Here is a 21,639-nt window from a genome sequence, read left to right on the forward strand (position 1 = left end):
ATATGGGGAAGGAACTGAGTGTGGCACCGACAACAACTTTGTTCCATAACGTTTCCTTAAGATGGGGCAGGAGAAAACCCCTCTGAGGTCACTTCCTTCACTCACAAAGTTCACTACCTTATTTAAATAATAAGTCCAACCCCCAATCATCACCTGAACTTGGCATTCATCTGTGGACAACGGTGCGCCAACCCTCTAAATTGATTTTTTGTTCAAAACGTTTGTAGTTTGCTTTTTATTTTTTTTTTTAAACAGGGCATCCTGCACGACCCCAACCCTCACTTTTATTTGTTGCTGTTCTCATTTACAATATATACACTTCCAGTAGGGCTGTCAATTTGTTTCTTTTTTACTTTATATTTGACTTGTTACAGGCATTTATATCATATCATAGCTTCATGTTCAGATAGCAACACAACTGAAATTTTGTCATGGTATGCGGTTTCATCAACCTGTTCAAATACTATACAATTTTTTTTTTTTTAAATAATTCCCATGATGCCCTACTAAAAACTGCCTTAGATGCAGGCACCAGTGTGACTTCTTATTAGCACATTTAATTATCCTAGCATATTTCCCATTGGCCTTTTAACATTTTGGTTTTATCAAATGAGAAAAGGGACTCTGCTCTGTTGGGCCCTTCAGCAAGGCCCTTAACCTGCAATTGCTGAGCGCTTCGAGTAGTGAGAAAAGCGCTATATAAATGCAAAGAATTATTATTATTATTAAATGAGCAGGTCTGTGCCTGCAAGGAATGAATCTTTTGAATATGCAGCTGCATTTAGTTCTGTTAATCAGTTTTGTAGGATCATCAGAGCTACAATTTTCATTTTAATCAGAGAAACTACTTTTTAATCGTAATTCACTTTTGTGTTTATTTTTTTTAATTTATTTTATTAAATTGTCATGTATTCTTAATGTTAAAAAATTGGTACCATTTAATATTAGTTTTTATGGAAATGGTCATGTGACCAAAACAGTGACATCTTGCAAGGGAGACCCCAACTAAAACTCCCAAGGTGCCCCCACTGCTAGATCACATTACTATGGGAAACAATCCACTGGTAAAACTTTTTCAAAAGTGGTATAAGTACTGCTACTGAAAACAGATCAATACGCTTGTTTAAAAATTTGAAAGCATGGCAACGCAGATATGGCACAGTGTTTAGTGTTTCTGTCTCACAGTTGTAATATTCTGTGCTTGAATATTGGCTGCATAGTTTGTACATTCTTTCTCTGCACTTGTGTGTGTTTTTTCCCATCTAGGTATTCAGTTTTCCTAGCACATCCCAAATATGTGCATGTTATACTGATTGGTATTCCTGAAAGTAGCGTGTTATTGGCTATCAGAAAAAGTGTTGGGCCCAAAATACTTTGGAAATGTGAAAAGTATGCTGAAAAGTCATTATGTAGTCATCTGATTTGATATACCCAGCAATTTCTATTCAGGTAATATGACATCTTCAGACAATGAAATCAGCAACTGAAATCATCAGGATTTGACCATTTGAAACATGACATTGGCTTTACTAGGTAGTAAGTCACACTTCAGGCCCGAGGCTTGAAGAGAAGCCATAGCCAAGAAGCTAAACAATGCACACTACTGCTTCTTGTTTGCACAACTGGTTGGCATTTGACTGAAGATGTCCTTTTCTGTTAATACAAGGGGGCTCCGCCCCCTGCTCGCTTCGCTCACCTACCCCCGGCGTTTTGAATCCGTGCCCGCTGGGTAGCCACGTGTGAGGATGACGCACGTTTAATACGGAGAGCTTGCCCGTGTCACTGCGGGGCTTTCCACCGTTAAGACGGAGCCCCGTACATACCTGATTATACTTTCCCTTTTTCGAGTAATAATTTTCATTTGTTTGCGATATTGTGATGTTTATCGTAATGTTAATAATGCATAACTGTAATGTGATTCACCTATGCAGTACAGATTGGATGTGTGAGGATGACGTATGTTTAATACGGAGTGTTCGCCCGCGTCACTGTGGGTCTCTCCACTGTTAATACGAAGCTCTTTCTGAACTATTATACGGTGCATTGTGGAGCACTGCGGACTCTGTAGTGTTTACCGTTTGACTTCGTATATCGTTTAGTCGAGCTGTTTGTTTTTGGAGGAGTCTCTGCCTGGTTTGCGTCATTTCAGAAGCACGTTGTAGGCACTTGCGTTCATTAATTATATCCAGGCAGGTGCGTGTTTGTATCTCGGTAACTCGAGCTGTGTCGTGTTGAACCCGTGCCTGCTTTGCCTATGCAGTTTCAGATACGTACCTGATTATATTTTCCCTGTTTCGAGTAATAATTTTCATTTGTTTGCAATACTGTGATGTTTATCGTAATGTTAATAATGCATAACTATAATGTGATTCACCTATGCAGTATAGATTGGATGTGTGAGGATGACGTATGTTTAATACGGAGCGTTTGCCCGTGTCACTGTGGGTCTCTCCACTGTTAATACGAAGCTGTTTCCGAACTATTATGCGGTGCATTGTGGAGCACTGCAGAATCTGTAGTGTTTACCGTTTGACTTCGTATATCGTTTAGTCGAGCTGTTTGTTTTTGGAGGAGTCTCTGCCTGGTTTGCGTCATTTCAGAAGCACGTTGTAGGCACTTGCGTTCATTAATTATATCCAGGCAGGCGCGTGTTTGTATCTCGGTAACTCGAGCTGTGTCGTGTTGAACCCGTGCCTGCTTTGCCTATGCAGTTTCAGATACGTACCTGATTATATTTTCCCTGTTTCGAGTAATAATTTTCATTTGTTTGCGATATTGTGATGTTTATCGTAATGTTAATAATGCATAACTGTAATGTGATTCACCTATGCAGTACAGATTGGATGTGTGAGGATGACGTATGTTTAATACGGAGTGTTCGCCCGCGTCACTGTGGGTCTCTCCACTGTTAATACGAAGCTCTTTCTGAACTATTATGCGGTGCATTGTGGAGCACTGCGGACTCTGTAGTGTTTACCGTTTGACTTCGTATATTGTTTAGTCGAGCTGTTTGTTTTTGGAGGAGTCTCTGCCTGGTTTGCGTCATTTCAGAAGCACGTTGTAGGCACTTGCGTTCATTAATTATATCCAGGCAGGCGCGTGTTTGTATCTCGGTAACTCGAGCTGTGTCGTGTTGAACCCGTGCCTGCTTTGCCTATGCAGTTTCAGATACGTACCTGATTGTATTTTCCCTGTTTCGAGTAATAATTTTCATTTGTTTGCGATACTGTGATGTTTATCGTAATGTTAATAATGCATAACTATAATGTGATTCACCTATGCAGTATAGATTGGATGTGTGAGGATGACGTATGTTTAATACGGAGCGTTTGCCCGTGTCACTGTGGGTCTCTCCACTGTTAATACGAAGCTGTTTCCGAACTATTATGCGGTGCATTGTGGAGCACTGCAGAATCTGTAGTGTTTACCGTTTGACTTCGTATATCGTTTAGTCGAGCTGTTTGTTTTTGGAGGAGTCTCTGCCTGGTTTGCGTCATTTCAGAAGCACGTTGTAGGCACTTGCGTTCATTAATTATATCCAGGCAGGGCGCGTGTTTGTATCTCGGCAACTCGAGCTGTGTCGTGTTGAACCCGTGCCTGCTTTGCCTATGCAGTTTGAGACGCGCGTTGTAGGAGTCCACGTTCATTAGATCTACGTATTACTGCCACTCACAATATGGCGGCCACGCCTGCGCATTCCATATTATGTACTTTACTGGGCTTTGTGACGCCTGATGTAGGCGCCTGAACCTTCAGGGTCCGTATCCACTGTGTGGTGTGGACGTTTAACTGTATCTCGGTGTGCATGTGTTTAGTGCCTAGGTTTTTTTGTAGCTGTTGCATTCCAGGTTTCATCATCTGTAACCCGCTCTCCATGTGTTCGTCCCCGTTCTTTAATCCCTTTATGAAGTTTTACTTTGTTTCCTACTCTGTGTTTTATTTCTGACCTCGCTTTATCCTGCTTGCGGCATGTCAGACGGTTCATAGTCTCTGTCGTTGTACTCTGGGGAGGGGGGCTTTGTTCTGTAACCTGCTCTCCATGCGTTTGTTCCTGTTCTTTATCCTCTTTATGAGGTTTTACTTTGTTTCCTACTCTGACAGTTCGTAGTTTCTCCCGTTTTGCTCTGTTGCGGTGGGGGGGGGGCTTTGTGTGGCACCTGTGTACGTGCGTAGTCTCTCCCGTTTCACTATGGGAGGGGGCTTTGTGTGGCGCTTGCGCACTATGTCTTTTGCGTCCACGGGCACGACCCTGCGTCCATATCCGGTTTACCATTCTCGTTTAGTAATATGGATAAACCATGAAATAAACATATTTTCTGCACAAAGCAGTATGCTTTCATTAATATAACACGAAGTACAAACATTTTTCTTCAACTAAATTCCTGATGTCCTACAAAACAGCACTTTTACAGAATACCCCTTTAATTTCTTTTTCTAGGCGTTCTGATACCTGGTGGCTGTAGTAGTGCTGTTTGCCTTCTTGGCTGGTGCTTTCTTCGGCTGTGTCTGCTTGGCAGGCTGTGGTGCTTTGACTTTCTTCTCCTCTTCAGTCTTCACTTTACTGTGCTTTTCTTTGTCTTTATCTTTGTCTTTTTTCTTCTTCTCTTTCTCCTTCTCTTTTTTTTCTTTCTTCTTCTTTGGTTTACTCACTGGAGCTTGGGATAAAGCCGCTAACTGCTCATGTACTGCTTTTAGCTATGAACAAAAGAAAAAAAAAAAAACACCGCTGTAAAGAACTTAACAATAAAAGTGCAATGATGTGAGCAAAGATGGCATGAGCTTCATGTATAAAGGTAATGCAGTTCAGAGAGTAAGAAGAGTCTGAGAGAATCAAAGGAACCCATACAGTAATAAGATTAAGAACCAAAAATGTGCAATATGCCCCAAAAAAACAGAGGTGTGTTAGAAGATCAAAGGTTTCACCCAAAATTACTGGGTGAAGTATAGAGCATTAAGTGGAGTTAAAGGAAGAATCTAACAGTAACTGAACAGAGAATAGTATGGAAGCTGTAGGAAAATGCTGGTAATGAATACTATCTACCCTTTACTACACCGAGATCATTTGACAAAACTGTACACAGAATTCTCTCTAGTACTAAATAGGTCAAAGTTGAACACAGTTAACATAACACAGCGTTAGTGAAGAGCAAAACTGAATTTGCATTGAAGCTGTGTTTTACTTTGCAAAAAAAATTTATGAAACAAATGGCATTTCGTTCCCAGCCCAGTACTGACACAAGAATAAAGGTATTTAGTTCCCGTCTGGAAACATTTACATGTATTAATTCTGCATGTATCTTCCTGTCATTTAGTGTGAGGACAAAACAGTTAAACACAGGACTCCATATTCCTGTCAAGTGTTGACATTTAGTTGAGCTGCCAAATGTGTTTTGGTAGTACAATACCCGGCTTTGCCAATTATGATGACATGCGTGGGGATCACAATCCTAAAGATCCATCAGAGACCAAACAGAAACGTGAAGTTCTACAGCTCTTGGTGAATCCATAACCTCAAAGTCCTTCACAGGAATTACGGAAGAGGAAAGGATGGCTGCTGTGTAACAATTGGGAGTTGAACATGTAGTAAGTGATGTAAATAATGGTGTGTTTTGGTGTATCTTCATGTGGAAAAAAGTACTGTGCTTCTCAGCGGTTATGTGAATGAGGCACAAAACCAGAATTGAGTTGATAGGTCTGCCACATATTACATGTGTTAAGCAGCGGCAAATAACGAGTACAGGTAAACACAGATGTCCTTGTTTTCTACCCCTGAAAAAATTTAAACCCCCAAAAAACTTTTAGTGCAGGGGTCGCCAAGTCCAGTCCTGGAGGACCACCGTGGCTACAGGTTTTCATTCTAACCCTTTTTTTAATAAGTGCCCTGTTTGTGCTGCTAATTAACCTCTTGTGAATTCATTTTAATTGAATTGCTTTTTTTAAGATTTGCTCCCCTGAATTGCTTCATTTCTTTTCCTTATATGGCACCCAAACAGAAATGAAATGTGAAGTGAGGGAGCCAACAGAAGACCAACTAAGTGAGGGCGTCAAACTCCAACCAATTTCACTCCAACCAGTTGCTTAATGAGGTGCCAATTCCTGTCGTTCCTTAAACCCATTCTTTAATTCCATGGCTTCATGCTGCTCTCATGGTGCATTAGCCGTCATGTCTGAAATTGTTGATTTGCTCTTTCTAAGAGCCCTGTTAAAATGTTTTGGGGACCTGAGGAAATTGACATTCCGGAGAACTTCACCTTTCTTTATTTTCAGATATTGTGTGATGGACACCAGTTGTTTTGGCTCATTTTGTACCTCATTATTGTTTGGCTGCTAATTAAGGGAAAAGAAACAATTTAAGAGGTCTGAGTCTTCAAGAACAAGTCAATTAAAATGAGTTAATTAGCATCAAATATAGGTCACTCATTAAGAAAAGGGTTAGAATGAAAACCTGCAGCCACGGTGGTCCTCCAGGACCGGAGCTGGTGACCCCTGCTTTAGTGAGTTTTGCATTTTAGTGTCAGATTGAAGATTGAAATTTGCCTGGTTCACCCATCACTACACATTAGGATTCACATCAGCTAGTGTTGAGGAACCTAAAAAGTGGAGTTACAGCATACACAAAGGGAACAAACATTAGGCTGGGAAGAACAACAGTGTAGAGGAGAACGATACAAAAATATAATTGTGTAGGCAAATCTACAGTATACTATAGACAAGTGCAAGTGAGACGACTGAAGAAGTATTCATAGGCTACCAAAAGGCTAACGGATTTGAAATGATATCCTGAAAGTTGTCTAAAAGTATGGTAAATGGATATAATTAAACAAAATATAGTCAATAAATTCACAAGAGCCTGGGTATGAATGCTTGGGAGCATGAGGAAGGGAACTCAAAGGACACGCAGAATTCTAAATGGCTGAAGAGAGAGAGAGAAATTACATTAAGCTAAATTAAACTGATATAATGAGCAAGGTTTGGAATGGTTATAGTGAAATGAAAAAAATGAGTGGGCCAAAATGTGCATCTGTCATAATAAGAGGAAGACCAAGTAGTTTTGTAGAACACAACAACACAAAAGGATAACTTGAAGAGCTAAACTCTGGTGAGGTGGAATTGGAGAAGAGAAGGTAAGTAGAAAAGCAACAACTTGTACACGAAGGCTAGGGCACAGTCCTCTTACATACTATTATTAAATTCTATGCAATTTTAACATTTCAGAAGGCCACAAACCAAAAGAGGCTTTATAGCTCCTTGCCTGGACTCCCAGGTGTTCATTTAACTGGGCAGTGTGAAAACAATTTAAGGGCATTTAAGTGCACGCAAACATTTTACAGAAATACAGTATACAGGTAAGGAAGGTGAGAACACAAAAGGGTCAATGTAAAAGATCAGAAGAAGAAATTAAGCAGAACATTTCCAAAAATCATTTCAAATATGAATATAAAAAGAATTAATTTGATTTATGAACCTCTTTCAGAGACCTCTTAACCCATCCCCTTATCTCTACAAGCATCAGGCAACTGTGTTGTCATCTTCCCAGCACTAAGCAAAGCCACATCAACTCAGACAAGAGTAAAATCTGCACAGAACAAGGACTCCATCATAAACATGAGGAGGATTTGTTTTTCAGCAAAAGCAATGTAATATAACCCCTGCTTTGATGCATATAAGGAGAGGCAGGGGTGGGGCAGCACCCCTCCCTTTACCCCACTGCTGCCACCAGCTTTCTAGGAATTCCAATTCCAGCCATCCAGCCACCCAACTTAACCCTCTACCGCATAAATCAGCAGGCAACAAAATAAACAGGGATTAGTGGGGAGGAAAGGGGGGAACCTAAAAATGAAAAATAAATCACCTGAAGACTTTTGGCACGCCCATTTTTTTTTCCTGCCATGTTACCATTGGGGCGATCCACAGTGATTTGCTGGTAAAAAAGTTAAAAGTGATATCAGGTGACAAGACAGACTGTTTTTTTTTAAGCTAACAACTGTGTGCTATGCTTTCTTTGTACACAGTAACCCAGTGGTGCTTCTACCCCAGTCCTGAAGGACAGATGGATCCTCCTGGTTTTCCATTCAGCCAGCTTGTTTTTGCATTGTTTTGATTAGTGGCACAATACTCAATCTCTAAAAAAGTGTCAAATAAAAAAAAAAACAAAAAAAAAACAATATGTTCACTAGACAATAACATTGAAAGTGCACTCAATTTGCACAGCAAACCCATGGATTTCTTTTTTTTCTCCCCATTTCAGGGTTTCTAATGGAGGCGACTCCTGGAACTGGAATCTGCAAAGCTGCTCATCCCCAACCACCGACTCACTGTAAGTCAGAGTACATGTTCTAAGCAATTGGCAATTGTTATCCTGACTCACATATGTATTGTAGTGACCTGGTGCCTTTTCCTGATGAACATTTAAATATTTGCCCAACTCCTTTATCCAAGGCAACTTACAACATTAGAGATACAATTGGTTTTATATATATTTTTTTCCTTTCCTAATGATGTGACCTGCTCAGGGTCATACAGTGTCAGCAGTGGGATTTGAACCCACGACCCCAAGGTTTGAAATCCAAAGCCTTAACCACCACATCACACTGCCTACCTGATATTCATAACCCACAAGAGCAGCTGAATCCAAGATCCTGAAGGATGAGAAGAGTTTTGTTAGCCAGCTACTGTAACTTTCTGTTGACTGTGTTAAAAATTACTATTAGTTTTACTTGAGATATGGGGTGTCAAGCTCAGTTTTTCTTTAAGGGACAAAAATAACACTTTATAAACTCAACGTGGTTCAGGATATGTCAACTAACAACTGCTGTGACATTTAATTCACTGCTATCTCTCTGTTCATCAGTATTGAATGTTCACCCTCACACCTTTCTTGAAACGGTCTTCCCTTTTTGTCAGCCTGTATTTTCTTGTATATTGCAGCGGGTTACAAAAGCTATGGGTCCCGAATCAGCTTTGACAGATAATAATAATATGTCAGAGAATAAAGTCACGCAAGAGTGGTAGTGCAGGCATGGGTGAGAATTTGTAGCTAAAGCAGACTACATACACTTAAATCTGTATTAACATGCATCAACCCTACCAGGAAAGCCTGCTTCATCACCTGGATGCACTGGAAGCGGCTGTAGAAAAGAGGATGATGGCAAAATTGGATGCCAGCATGAAAAATACCCTCCAGGAAGTACACTCTTGGAGCATTTTTTGCCTTAAGCTCATTTCACCACGGTATGAGTGCCTCTGGGGGTCTTTTTTGCCCACTTTTATCAGGCAATTCAGTGCTTCCTCCCAACATACTCTTTAAGTTAATTTTAAAATTTTTGTACAATATACTTTTACTTATTTATCGATTAATTTATTGTTTGGCTTTGTCATTTGTCCTGGGAGTCTGTATTCTTGTGTTTTATGTTACTGCTGCTGTATGCATCTGAATTTCCCCATGGGATTAAAAAGGTTTATCTCAGGGGTGTCCAACTCCGATCCTGGAGGGCCACCGCGGCTGCTGGTTTTCCTTCTTACCACTTTCTTCATCAGGGACCAAGTTCTTTTGGTAACTGATTTCTATTTTCTTCATTTTAACTGCAGTGTTTTTAAAGACTCCTATCTTTAAATTGATGTTTTTTTACCATAAATGGCAGTCAAACAAAAATGAGCTGTGAAGTAAGCCAACAGAAGACCAGCTAACCCCACCTATTTCTTTCCAATCAGTGTCTTAATGAGAAGACGATTCTTGCTGTTGATTAAATAACCTCCATGGGTTGCTAGTGCCTTCATTCTGACAAGGCAGAAATTTCCAAAATGGTTGATTTTCTTTTTTCTAAGAGAGCCATCAAAATGTTTGATTACTGACGTGAGTAGATCAACATTACTCAGACTTTGACCTTCCTTTCTTTTCAGATATTGTATGATGGACACAGGTTAGCTAGTCATGTGTTGGCTCACATTGTGTCACATTATTGTTTGATTGTTAATTAAGGAAAAAAGAAACAAGGGGACTGTGTCTTAAATAGCGAGTCAATTACAAATAAGACAAAAGATATTAATTAGCAGCAGAAACTGGTCACTAATTAAGAAAATGGTTAGAATGAAAGCCTGCAGACCTCCAGGATTGGAGATGGACACCCCTGGTTCATCTAATCATGAACAAATGACACCTGACCACGTAAAAAAAAAAGGTGCAAACTCGCTAAAGATGGACCACACAGACCACATGCTCAGCTGGTCATAAACAGACAGCAATCACATTTAACATGAGAGGTAATGCAAATGTGCTTTCTATTCACATGCAATAATTGAGTCGGGTATCCATGATAGGGAGGTCAGCCCTGACAGCTTTACAAAGTGAGTGGAGTGGCGGCAGAAGCAGCGGGTGACGTTAAGCTACTATCCCTTTCATATTTTTGAAATCATGCTAAACCACCGAAGTGTGACCAGTCACTTCCTTTTCACTTTCTTTTATCGATGCAAGTAGACAGTTCCCTTTTTAACTACAGGTTAATAACTGATGCATACTGTTCGGTGCAGAATAACGTGAGCGAGCATTGGGGACACGCCAGGAGTAAACGTAAATTATACACAGAAACAAACACATGGCAAAAGGGGGTCATTGAGAAAACTAATGGTCATCACAAGCCATATTTAAGATGTTTGATGAAGCTTTTAAAAGTGCCATAGGCCAGATCCAGCCCACAGGGCTTGACTTGGATACCCCTGCTTTAGACCTTTAGTAAAATTCTTACAGCAGTCAGAGATGATCAAGAGTCTCTTTTTTACGTTTACTTAGTTTTAGTTCACCCAATAAAGAGTCGGGTCCTTTAACAAATAATTCTTAATTTCTTGACTAACCAATTAACAAGTAGGGGCAAAAACAAAGAAACAAAGTAGCTAACAGTGAGCAAGCTAGCTCCATTCCTTTCAAAGCAAAGTCTGCTCACTATTAAATATTCTATTGAGAGACGTAAAGCTGACCAATTAAAGAGGTACTATCTAACCCACTCAGTCTAGTCTGCTAAATATTGCGCTGAAAATCTCATTAACTCTTTTAGGGTGGATGTCGACTTTTGTCGACAGGAGGGGATGAGGATGCATGTCGACATCCAGGGGTAGAGGGCGACAATCAGCTGTTAATGGCGACAAAACTCACTTTTACGTCACACAGGCAATCCCTCTCTGCTTGGAGAAATGTTACTCATTGACTCGCCATCTAATCCTTGTGTGTGCGTGAGTTATGAAATGTAAAATGAAAACAAAGGCAAGATGGCATCAACATCACACGAAGGAGCGAAGCGAGTGCAGAGAACAAAATACTCAGCAGACGATGTTTTGCGCATTATCAAAATCGGACACTGATTTTTCAGAATCTGATTCTGTTGACAGTGATCAGGAGATCAAGCAAGAGAGTGAGGAACTGGCATCAGCTGATCGGACACCAGCCGATGCCGCCCCAGCTGATCGGCTGCCAGCTGAGTGCATTTGTGCAGCTGATGCATCTACGGCAAGGTTCATGTGGGAGGAATACCCAGACATTGATCCGGGGGAGCCAAACTGGCTACCGGACTTCACAAGACAGCATGACTTACTGTTGGACACGACAGATTACCAGCCGCTGGACTACTTCAGGCTGTTCTTTCCTGATGCTGCTTTTCAGCTACTGTTAGACGAGACAAACAGGTATACAGAGCAATTTTTTGAAAGTGGAAACCCACAACAAAAGACGAGATGAAGGGCTTTGTGGCATTACAAATAGAGATGGGACTAGATTGGCAATGCAACTTCAGGGAGCATTGGTCCAAACGTGCTTTGTCCCCTGGTGGCTTTGAACAGGTTATGCTGCATGATGATAGGTACGTGCTCCTGCAAAGTTTTATTCACTTCTGTGATAACCAGAAGAAAATCCCAAGGGGTAAGCCAGGCTATAACCCCATGTATAAAGTTCAGCCCCTGCTTGACACTGTGGAACCAACATATAAATAATTTTATCAGCCTGGCCGAGATTTGTCTGTATATGAATCTATGATAAAAATACAAGGGACGCCTTTTTTCCGCCAATATATGCCAGACAAGCCCACAAAGTATGGCATAAAGGATTTTGTTCTGGCAGAAGCAAACTCTGGTTTCTGCCTGAAAGTAATTACATATACAGGAAAGTATTTCTTTCAAAGAGAGAACTGTCCTTTGACAAGTCAGGTTGTGCTGGAGCTGCTTCACGGCTATGAACATTTGAGTGTTGTTGTGTACATGGATAATTTTTATACATGCCCAGAATTGTTCATGGAGCTGCAGAGCAGGGGAATTGGAGCTTGTGGCACAGTGAGGGTGAACAGGAGACACAGGCCTTCACAGTTGAAGCCAGACAGATTGAAGAGGAAAAGTGGTGACAATCCGGTTTTCATGCGGGCAGAAAACTTGGTGGCAGTGGCTTGGCATGATGTCAAACAGGTGACTTGTCTCTCTACGGTACACACTAACAATATATGAGAGAAAGTGCAGCACCAGACAATTGAAAAGGAGGCACCAGTGCAACACGGATTGTAAGCAGTGCAATGTGGCAATGCATGCAATTGGCTGTTTTGAGTGATATCATACTTTGCTGTGTAACATGTATGTGCTATGCATGTGAAATCATATAGTATGCAGGCTCATACAACATGCAAGACAGTAACATTTGTCAAAAATAAATATTTTTGTTGATTTGATATGTTAAACCATGGCTTTGTGTTCTTTTTTACAAAAAGTTAGTTTTTGGAAAAATATTCAGCCCTGGGAGAAAAGAAACAAAAAAAAAATTAGCCCTATAAGAGTTAAGGAAATCAAAGTACATTATGTAAAGTGGAGTGAGTGCATTGTGAAGTCATTTCTTTATATAACATGCTTTATAACCTCCAAAAGTTTTCTAATTTAACCCTTGGTCACTGCACCCCTGCACTACAGCCTGGGGTTGATACCAATCTGCTTTTCATGGGTGGTCGTATCCACTTCAACAAAGACTGCCCCCAAAACACTCTAAGAGGTTGTGCCAATGATATGTCCTGCCCAAGCTAACAACAAAGGCAATTACTCACCTGTAAAAATGTTTGTTTCATCATAGATGATCCAAGCATCACACAAAACATCACCCATCCCAACTTTACTTACTTTTCTACAAACAAACAAGGAGTGAACGAGGGGTGCATATACTGGTGAGGAATGACATCATGAAAAAGGAATGGACGCAATATTATATAAGACTGTGAGATCTCTGTTGTCACTCACAAGACTTTTCCGTTTTCCATTTCCCAAACATAAAGTGCATTCAGAAGGTCTGTTCAAACCCCTTCACATTTTGTTATGTTGGAGCCTTATGCAAAAATTGTTGAAATTTATTTTCCTCCATCATTGCACCACTCAGTATTCCAGAATGATAAAGCAAAAACAGGAACTTAGAACATTTTGCAGATGAACAAAAAATAAAAACTCAAATATCACATTCACACAAGTATTCAGAGCTCAGAGACATAGAGGGACAGATGTGGGAAAGGCTACAAAAAATTTTCTACAGCATTGAAAGGTTCCAAGAGCTAAGTGGCCTCCATAATTCTTAAACTTGAAGGGCCTTGGTAAGAGAGATAAACAAGAACTCGAAGGTCACTCAAGACAAGCTCCACAGAACTTGAGTGGAGATGGGAGAAACCTCCAAGGGGACAACCACCACTGCAACACTCTTATTGATCTATGCTGGCCAGATGGAAGCCTCTCTTCTGTAAAAACCTCAAGAAAGTTGGGTTGAGGTTTGCAAAATGGCACCTAAAGAACACTCAGGTTTTGAGAAACAAGATCTCTGCACTGAGGAAGCCAAGATTGAACTGCCTTGGCCTCAATTCTAAGCATCATGTCTTGAGCAAACCAGGGACCGCTCATCATCTGTATAATACAATTCCAATGGTGAAGAATGGTGGTGGTAACACCAGGGAGTGAGAGACTAATCAGGGTTGAGGGAAAGCCGATCGGACCCCAAGTACCAATATATCCTTAGTAAAAACCTGCTCCACAGCACTATGGTTGGAAGGTTAACGTTCCAACAGGACGAAACAAAGGCAACACAGGAAAGGGTTAAGGACAACTCTGTTAATATCCTTGAGTTGAGTTTGCCTTGACAGAGGCTGGGACTTGAATACAATTAAACATTTTTTTGGAGAGAAAATTACTTTTCCACCAATGGTCACCATCCAAACTGACAAAACCTGAGAGAATCTGCACAGAAAGAATGGCAGAAAATTCCCAAACCCAGGTGTGCAAAGCTGGTCAGTATCAAACTCGAGAAGACATCAGCGAAATCAGGATGAAATTGCTGCCAAAGGTGCTTCAACTAAGCATGGAGCAAGGGGTCTGACCATTTGTGTCAACATGATATTGCAGTTTTTCTCATTTTTTAATAAATTTACAAAAATTTCTAAAGTCCTGTTTTCATTTGGTAATTTTGGGGTATCGAGTGTTGCTGAATGAGGTAAAAAAGAATCAAAATGATTTTAGCATAAGGCTGCAACATAAGATGTGAAAAAAAGTGAAGGGGTCTGAATACTTTCTGAATGTGTTGTGCTTTGTGCTGTAGACGTTGAGTATAAATCGAAATACAACTCTCACAAAGAACTATTTTTTCTTTATTTTGTAACATCCAATATGCCAAATTTATGAGCAAGAAATGGTCTTAATTTTGAGACAATCATGAAATTACCACTCTGCAAATATGAGAAAACACTGCTAATGATGATATGCACATAATTACAAAACAGGTATCTCATGGCTAACTTACGACTGTCATATTTAAGGCATACTATGCTAACTTTATTATAAGGTGAAGTAAATGTGCTTCAGGATGTCCATCATAAAGAAACAACATAATATGCTGTATACTGTATGTGATAAGTCTTAGTACTGCATGTCTTATATGCTACAGGACTGTGCCTGAACATGGGTTCTTGCGTCTTTGGTTGCACATTTTTCCCCCTCTGAAATATGCTATACAAGGTCTTGACTGACTTCTTCTTAGTGTAAATTGTGCCATAAACCAAAACATGGCAAATTAAATTCTTAATATGAGCCATATAGAAAAGATAAAAAAACCTTTAAAGAAGGAGAACCCCATCAGGGATGGAGATGTACACCACTGTAAGATGATTATTCCAGGAAAGTCACAATCATATAAAGAAAAAAAAGTACTGGATCTGTTTTAATTAATTCCTTTGTCACAGCATGCAAGGCAATACCACCAAAGCCAGGAGATGTCCCATAATTTGTGAAAGGAATGCGGTAGAGGGTTAATTAACTGTGTTCAAACATTTTTTAAAAGAGCAATCATACATAATCATCTGTTGTATTAATTTTACTTTTAAAAAATATTTTCTTATGGAAAAAAATGGTAAACTAATCCGTGAAGTTTCAAACTATTTCTTTTGTTTTCATTTTTAAATTAGTTCAGAAGAGACTTTCCTGTCTGAAAGAAGGGGGAACAAAAGATTTGGGAGAGGATCAGATCACCCCCTTAGTTTGTCATGCTAATACCTACCTGTTCCTGCAGTTCTGCAAGTCGCGTGGCACGCTCCTCCTCGGAGTCGGAGCTGTCCGAGTCAGACGATGTATCCCCACTGCTGTCAGTGCTTTCTGTGCTCTTGCTAACTACAGGAGCTGTAGGGGGTGCAGGGGGTGGCGTGGGCTCCACTGGCTCATCTGGCATTTTAGCAAAGCGCATCTCAAAGACATCCTGTGAGGAGGAAAATCAAAAATAAAGTGTCACGGGTGACACGATGCTGTTTAGAAGTTAAAACACAAATGTCAGTGATCGTCCTATCAGTTGAATTTATACTTCTAACACATCCAATCTCCAACAGGCCGCTTAGACAGAGTGTGTAGAGATCAGTGAGGTTTTTAATTGCTGAAATAAAATGAACATGAAATGGAAGACTACAAGAAAACAGAGTTAATCTTTTGCCATGTACTGTAACTCATCAGCCCTGAATCAATGACTTTTTCCCAGTTGAATTAAACAGTAACGTTTCTGTTACTGTTATTGACTACTGACATAACTGATTCTCAGTCTATTTTTTGAGTTTTGCAAGCAGTATTGTTGCTACACCTCTACCCGTACTAGAAGCACCATTGATCAGGATTAAAGTCGGAGTAGGCAAAAATCCATATTATGGTAAAGCAAAAATATTTGACTGTTTCAGTTAATGTATTTTTATATACTATCACATAGGCGCATCAGAGGATCTCCTCACGGGCTTGACTGAGGTATGTAATAGCCAACAACACCGAGAAGCCGCCCAGTGGGAGCACTTAGCCCCGACACATACGGTTCCCCAGCTATAAGAACCCTGGTTGCCTGGAATGAGGCATTTTTTTTGGCAAGAGCAAAATGCTGGTCAGAGCCCCCAAGCAAACAGACCCTGCAGCTAAAGTCATGCCTTGCTGTCTATTTCAAAGCTCGAGCAAGACGCCTAAACGGCACAAGGCATTTCTTTTTTGTTTGGACATTAAATGGTTATATTAAATGGAACAACCTGATGGGTGTCCTGACTTTTACTTTTGGAAATTCAAAGGATTCAATCGCAGTTATTCACTTCTCTGGCCTGAACTGATGAAACTTGCAGCTTCTTGCTCACTCACAAATCACACTGTCACCAAGCAAAACATGGCCATTTCCTGTCCTCTCTCTCCATTTCAAATTGCTGGCTTTAAATATATAGATATTGTGGCGGATGGCCGGGGCATGTGCCCGGCTGGGACGCCCCTTCACTATATGTTCTGGGGGAGCAACCATGGACTATCCAATACCTCCCCATGGAAGCTAGATGGCAACCACTCTGGAATGGAGTGGTGCCTCGGTCTCCCGCAGGGCTCCATGGGAATTGGAGTTTGGTGCAGCCCTGTTGGGTCCTGCAGGCGCCACCAAGGGGTGATGCAGCTGGGACTCCTGAGCCCTTATGGGCAATATTTTCACCACACCCGGAGGTGCAGCCGGAACTCGGCAATCAAGCACTTGGAGCACTTCCGGGTGACTTATAAAAGGAGCCAGCAGACACCACTGAGGAGGCTGAGTCAGGAGGAGGAGGACAATGCTTGCCGAGAGGAGTGGTGGTGAAAAGTGTTGCTCTAATTGTGTTTTGTTGGTGTGCTTTGGGACTGTGTACTGCCTGTGGGTCATGGGGAAGATGTGGCCTACAGGTGAAGAAAAATAAATAATTTTAGTTGATTTTAACATGCCTCCGTTATCAGTCTGTGTCGGGTCAGGTGCATATATAGCGCCTTTATCAATATATAAATATAATAAACATATATTCTATCGGGTCCATTCTCTCACTATAGATAGTCCATATTCAGTTCATGTCCACAAAGACATTACTTTTAGGACACTAATATCTATATTATGTAGGCATTCATTTTTTATTTTTGTATTTCAATTTATTTTCTTTGTAGTCCATTTCATCTTTCATTACTACTTATAAAGCACTTTGAGCTACACATGCTATAGAGATAAATGTTGTTGTAACATACAAACATCGAAGTACATTTCCCATTTTCCATGGGCATGCACACATTTGCATGTTTTTGGTACTTTTTTATGTTTAATACATTGGCACTTATTTTTAGTATACCAGTGAAACTCCAATCAGAAATGTATGCCGCAGCCTGTTTATTGCCCACTCTTTGGTCATACGACTGCACAATGATTAAGCAGACAACAAGCTGCCAGCTCTCCAAAGAGATGCAACAAGGTTTACCAAGATCTGTACAGATTGCATTGTAATGTTTCACCAGTCCATAATGGCCATCATGTTGTTCTACGCTGTGGTCTCCAAGGCGGGGAATCAACCCAAGCTCAAAAGAAGCACAATGCCTGAGCAAACTTACCAGGAAAGCCAACCCCCCTGGACACACTGGAAGCTGTTGTGGAAAAATAGATGATGGCAAATTTAGATAACATCATGAAAAATTCCCTTCATTTCCTCCAGGTGGCGGTCTCTTGGATCACTTTTAGTCACAGGCTCATTCCATCACGAAGAGCTTAGAAGCACCTGCGAGGGTCTGTTCTGCACACTGCTACAGTATCAGACAATTTAATATTTCCACCCAAAGTACTTGTTAAGTTTATTTTTATTTGTTCACTTATTGATTATTTGGCTATACTAGGGGGCTTCACCCCCTGCTCACTTCGCTCATCAACCCCCCGGTCTGCGCTATGCACCAGCCACTTTACATCTCTGCTGTTCATATATATGTGGACTTCACTTTCACCAAACAAGAAATCTTTTAATTCTCACGGATATGCCTCTTCTTTTTTGAAGAAACACTACTTTTCCCTGACAGCAACATGAATTAGACAATCTACAAAACTCCAACATAAAGTTTAAATCTGAACAATATATTTGATCTCTTTTCGCTGTTCCATTATTTCACCAAGTAATAATTTCCATTTGTTTACGCGAATGCGATCTTTACTCTCATTTTTTTTGAGACTTTCGAATTTTATTACTTTCATAATCTCTAATCTGCTCTGCATGTGTATTGCGCCAACATTTTTGAACCTTTCTACGATGTTCTACTTTGTCATCTACTCTTTGTCTTTTATTTCCGGCCCCGGGCACGGCTAAATCTCTTGGCATGAAGTCTGGTCTTGTGGGACATGAAAGTATCTCTCTGAAAAAGTCTTGTCTTGTCCCAGGGTTTTTTAATACAATAGAGAGACTATATGTTCCCTGAGTCTGTATCCTTGTTTTTTATGCTTCTGAGGCTGGAAGCAACTGAATTTCTCCTTGGGATTAATAAAATTGATCTCATCTAATCTATTCTGATAATACAGACAACTAGCCAATTCCAGTTTAAAATAAAACTTAATTTTATATAATATACTCTTTAGTAAACTTTTTCCTTGCTCTTGGAAGCATATATTCATTTTACTTTTAAGTAAATTAAAAATGTATGCTTTTGTTTTCAAACTAGTAATACATTTAACAAAGAACCAAATGTTTTGGGTCATTGTCCTGTTGGAATATCTAACCCCTGCGTCACTTCAACTTTGTGACTGATGCTTGAACATTATTCTGAAGAATTTGTTGTTTATTGGGTTGAATTCATCGACTTTAACAAGGGCCCCAAGTCCCTGAACTGGCCACACAGCCCCACAGCATGATGGAACCTCCACCAAACGTGACAGTAGGTAGCAGGTGTTTTTCTTGGAATGCCGTGTTCTTCTTTCGCCATGCAAAGCGTTTTTTGTTCTGACCAAATAACTCAATTTTTGTCTCATCAGTCCAAAGCACTTTGTTCCAAAATGAATCTGGCTTGTCTAAATGAGCATTGGCATACAACAAGCGACTCTGTTTGTGGCGTGAGTGCAGAAAGGGCTTCTTTCTCATCACCCTGTCATACAGATGTTCTTTGTACAAATTGCGCTAAACTGTAGAACGATGTCCAGATACACCATCTGCAGCAGATGTTCTTGCAGGTCTTTGGAGGTGATCTGTGGGTTGTCTGTAACCATTCTCACAATCCTGCGCATATGCCGCTCCTGTATTTTTCTTGGCCTGCCAGACCTGCTGGGTTTAACAGCAACTGTGCCTGTGGCCTTCCATTTGCTGATTCCATTCCTTACAGTTACAGAAACTGACAGTTTAAACCTCTGAGATGGCTTTGTGTAGCCTTCCCCTAAACCAGAAGACTCAACAATCTTTGTTTTCAGATCTTTGGAGAGTTGCTTTGAGGATCCCATGCTGTCACTCTTCAGAGGAGAGTCAAAGGGAAGGAAGCACAACTTATAATTGACCACCTTAAATCCCTTTATATCTCATGATTGGACACACCTGTCTATGAAGTTCAAGGCGTAACGAGCTCATCACACCAATCAGCATTGAGCAATGACATGCATTCAAATCAGCAAAATGATAAGGGGACTCACATTTGTGCACAGCCAGTTTTTCACATTTAATTTAATTTCATACAACTAAATACTGCGTCACTAAAAATCTTTGTTCAGAAAACACCTCAGTACTCCTAGGAAATGAAAGACATACCACTGTTATCTTTGTTGTTGAAAGGAGAGTCAATTATTATGCAGGCTGTGAGGGGTTCCCAAACTTTTTCATATGACTGTATTATATTGATATTCAAAGGTGTCAAAACGGCAATGATGTGATGATGCAATGATTCTCAAAAATCTGCTGTGCTATCTTAATTCTAATTTCATATATGAAATCAGTGTGAAAAACTTAATAGAGAGCTGGTCTGAAGTTCCCAGTAGCAAACAAAAAATATTTTTTTTGTAGACCAGTGTAATGATGATTCAACCAAGCTTACCGAGACAAAATATCAATTCACAAGTAAGAAACAAGGACTTGAACAAAACAAACAAAAACTTGCAACTAATGTATCTTGAAAGTGTTAAGTCAAGAACAAATTAAACACTAAAATGTCTTAGTGGTTAAATATTGCCTGTGCAACTCTGTTCAACTACAATTCTAGAACCCGTAAGCTGATTTTGGCTGCTGATCTTGTCACCTGAGGATGTCAGACGACAAGACTAAAACCAAATTAGGTGACTACGTGATTACTTTCTCGCATATTTCTTTATTTCCAAAGTAACATACATTTGCCCTTTTTTCTGTAGCCTGACAGAGCCAGTCCTGTATGAATGCTTTGCAGGTATGGCAAGTTCACATGCAACCTCAAGTCTTTTTTTTTTTTTATTTAAAATTCTTTCGCAGTACGTAAAACAAGGCATGAGACAGACAAGCCTTTCTTCTGTCTGCAAGGTCCAAAATAACCACATTCCTTATTCCTCAAAGCCGCATTATAAGCATTTTACTTTTGGGTAAGTGCTCAATGGCCATCAGCTCTCGCACACACGAGCCCACCCCTACAAAATAAAACTGCATCCCTTCTGATGCAGATGGCAGTGTGGATCGCTTTATTAAGTCCGTGACTAGCTGCTGGGTAAAAGTGACATTGTTGTCTAGGCACGACTCAGTCAGCAGGTAGACCTCTTCTCTGTTTGTGATCAGGCCTATGGCTGTGGTATTATCAGTACATGCAATGACGGATCTGAAGTGGTGTTTGGACTCCCAGTGAAAAATGAATAAGGAGTACAGAAGGGAGCTCAGCATACTACCCTGTGGAATGCCTATTTTCAGAGTCAGTGTGGAGGATGTGATGCTACCAATCTACATATGCTGACTTCTGCAACCGGTTACCGAGTTTGGAACTAAGTCTCAAGCTGAGGATAGTTTGGTGGTCAGCGTTTGTTAAATCTCGGGCTAAAAATCTATAAATAGGACTTTGGCATAGCAGTTTTTATATCTAAATGTGTCAGTATGGTAAGAACTGCTAGTGGTTATGACTATCAGGAACACTTAATGTGTAGCACCTTAGCTTCAACTAATCAAGTTGGCAAGTTTAAGAAAATATGCAAAATATGAAGATATGTAAATATATACTGTATATATAATTGTATAAAAAAATCATACCTGTAATTTTCGAGCCATCGCCACAACTTCATGGTCTGGAGGGTTGTACTTATAACAATTTGAGAACATTAACCGGATGTCAGCTGCAAAGCCTTGTGCATCTTGATACTCTCTGTTGTCCATCTTTTTCTGGAAAGAACAA

At 40.3% G+C, this 21,639-nt stretch overlaps 1 protein-coding gene across 6 annotated transcripts in view; it reads right to left on the reverse strand.

Moving 5' to 3' along the window:
- LOC114657328 (bromodomain-containing protein 3-like) overlaps positions 1–21,639 on the reverse strand; it is a 116,544-nt gene that overhangs the window by 22,962 nt on the left and 71,943 nt on the right. For 3 of the 6 annotated variants that reach the window (XM_028809087.2, XM_028809084.2, XM_028809083.2), the window contains exons 7-10: positions 21,498–21,626; positions 15,545–15,739; positions 7,853–7,921; positions 4,451–4,695 (exon numbers count right to left, since the gene is read on the reverse strand). In XM_028809087.2, the coding sequence (XP_028664920.1) occupies positions 4,451–4,695; positions 7,853–7,921; positions 15,545–15,739; positions 21,498–21,626 (638 nt within the window). The remainder of the gene's footprint in view (positions 1–4,450; positions 4,696–7,852; positions 7,922–15,544; positions 15,740–21,497; positions 21,627–21,639) is intronic. The other 3 variants (XM_028809088.2, XM_028809086.2, XM_028809085.2) reach the window with 1 other exon arrangement.

The sequence above is a fragment of the Erpetoichthys calabaricus genome, chromosome 9, assembly GCF_900747795.2.
Source record: "Erpetoichthys calabaricus chromosome 9, fErpCal1.3, whole genome shotgun sequence".
Classification (NCBI taxonomy): Eukaryota; Metazoa; Chordata; class Cladistia; order Polypteriformes; family Polypteridae; genus Erpetoichthys; species Erpetoichthys calabaricus.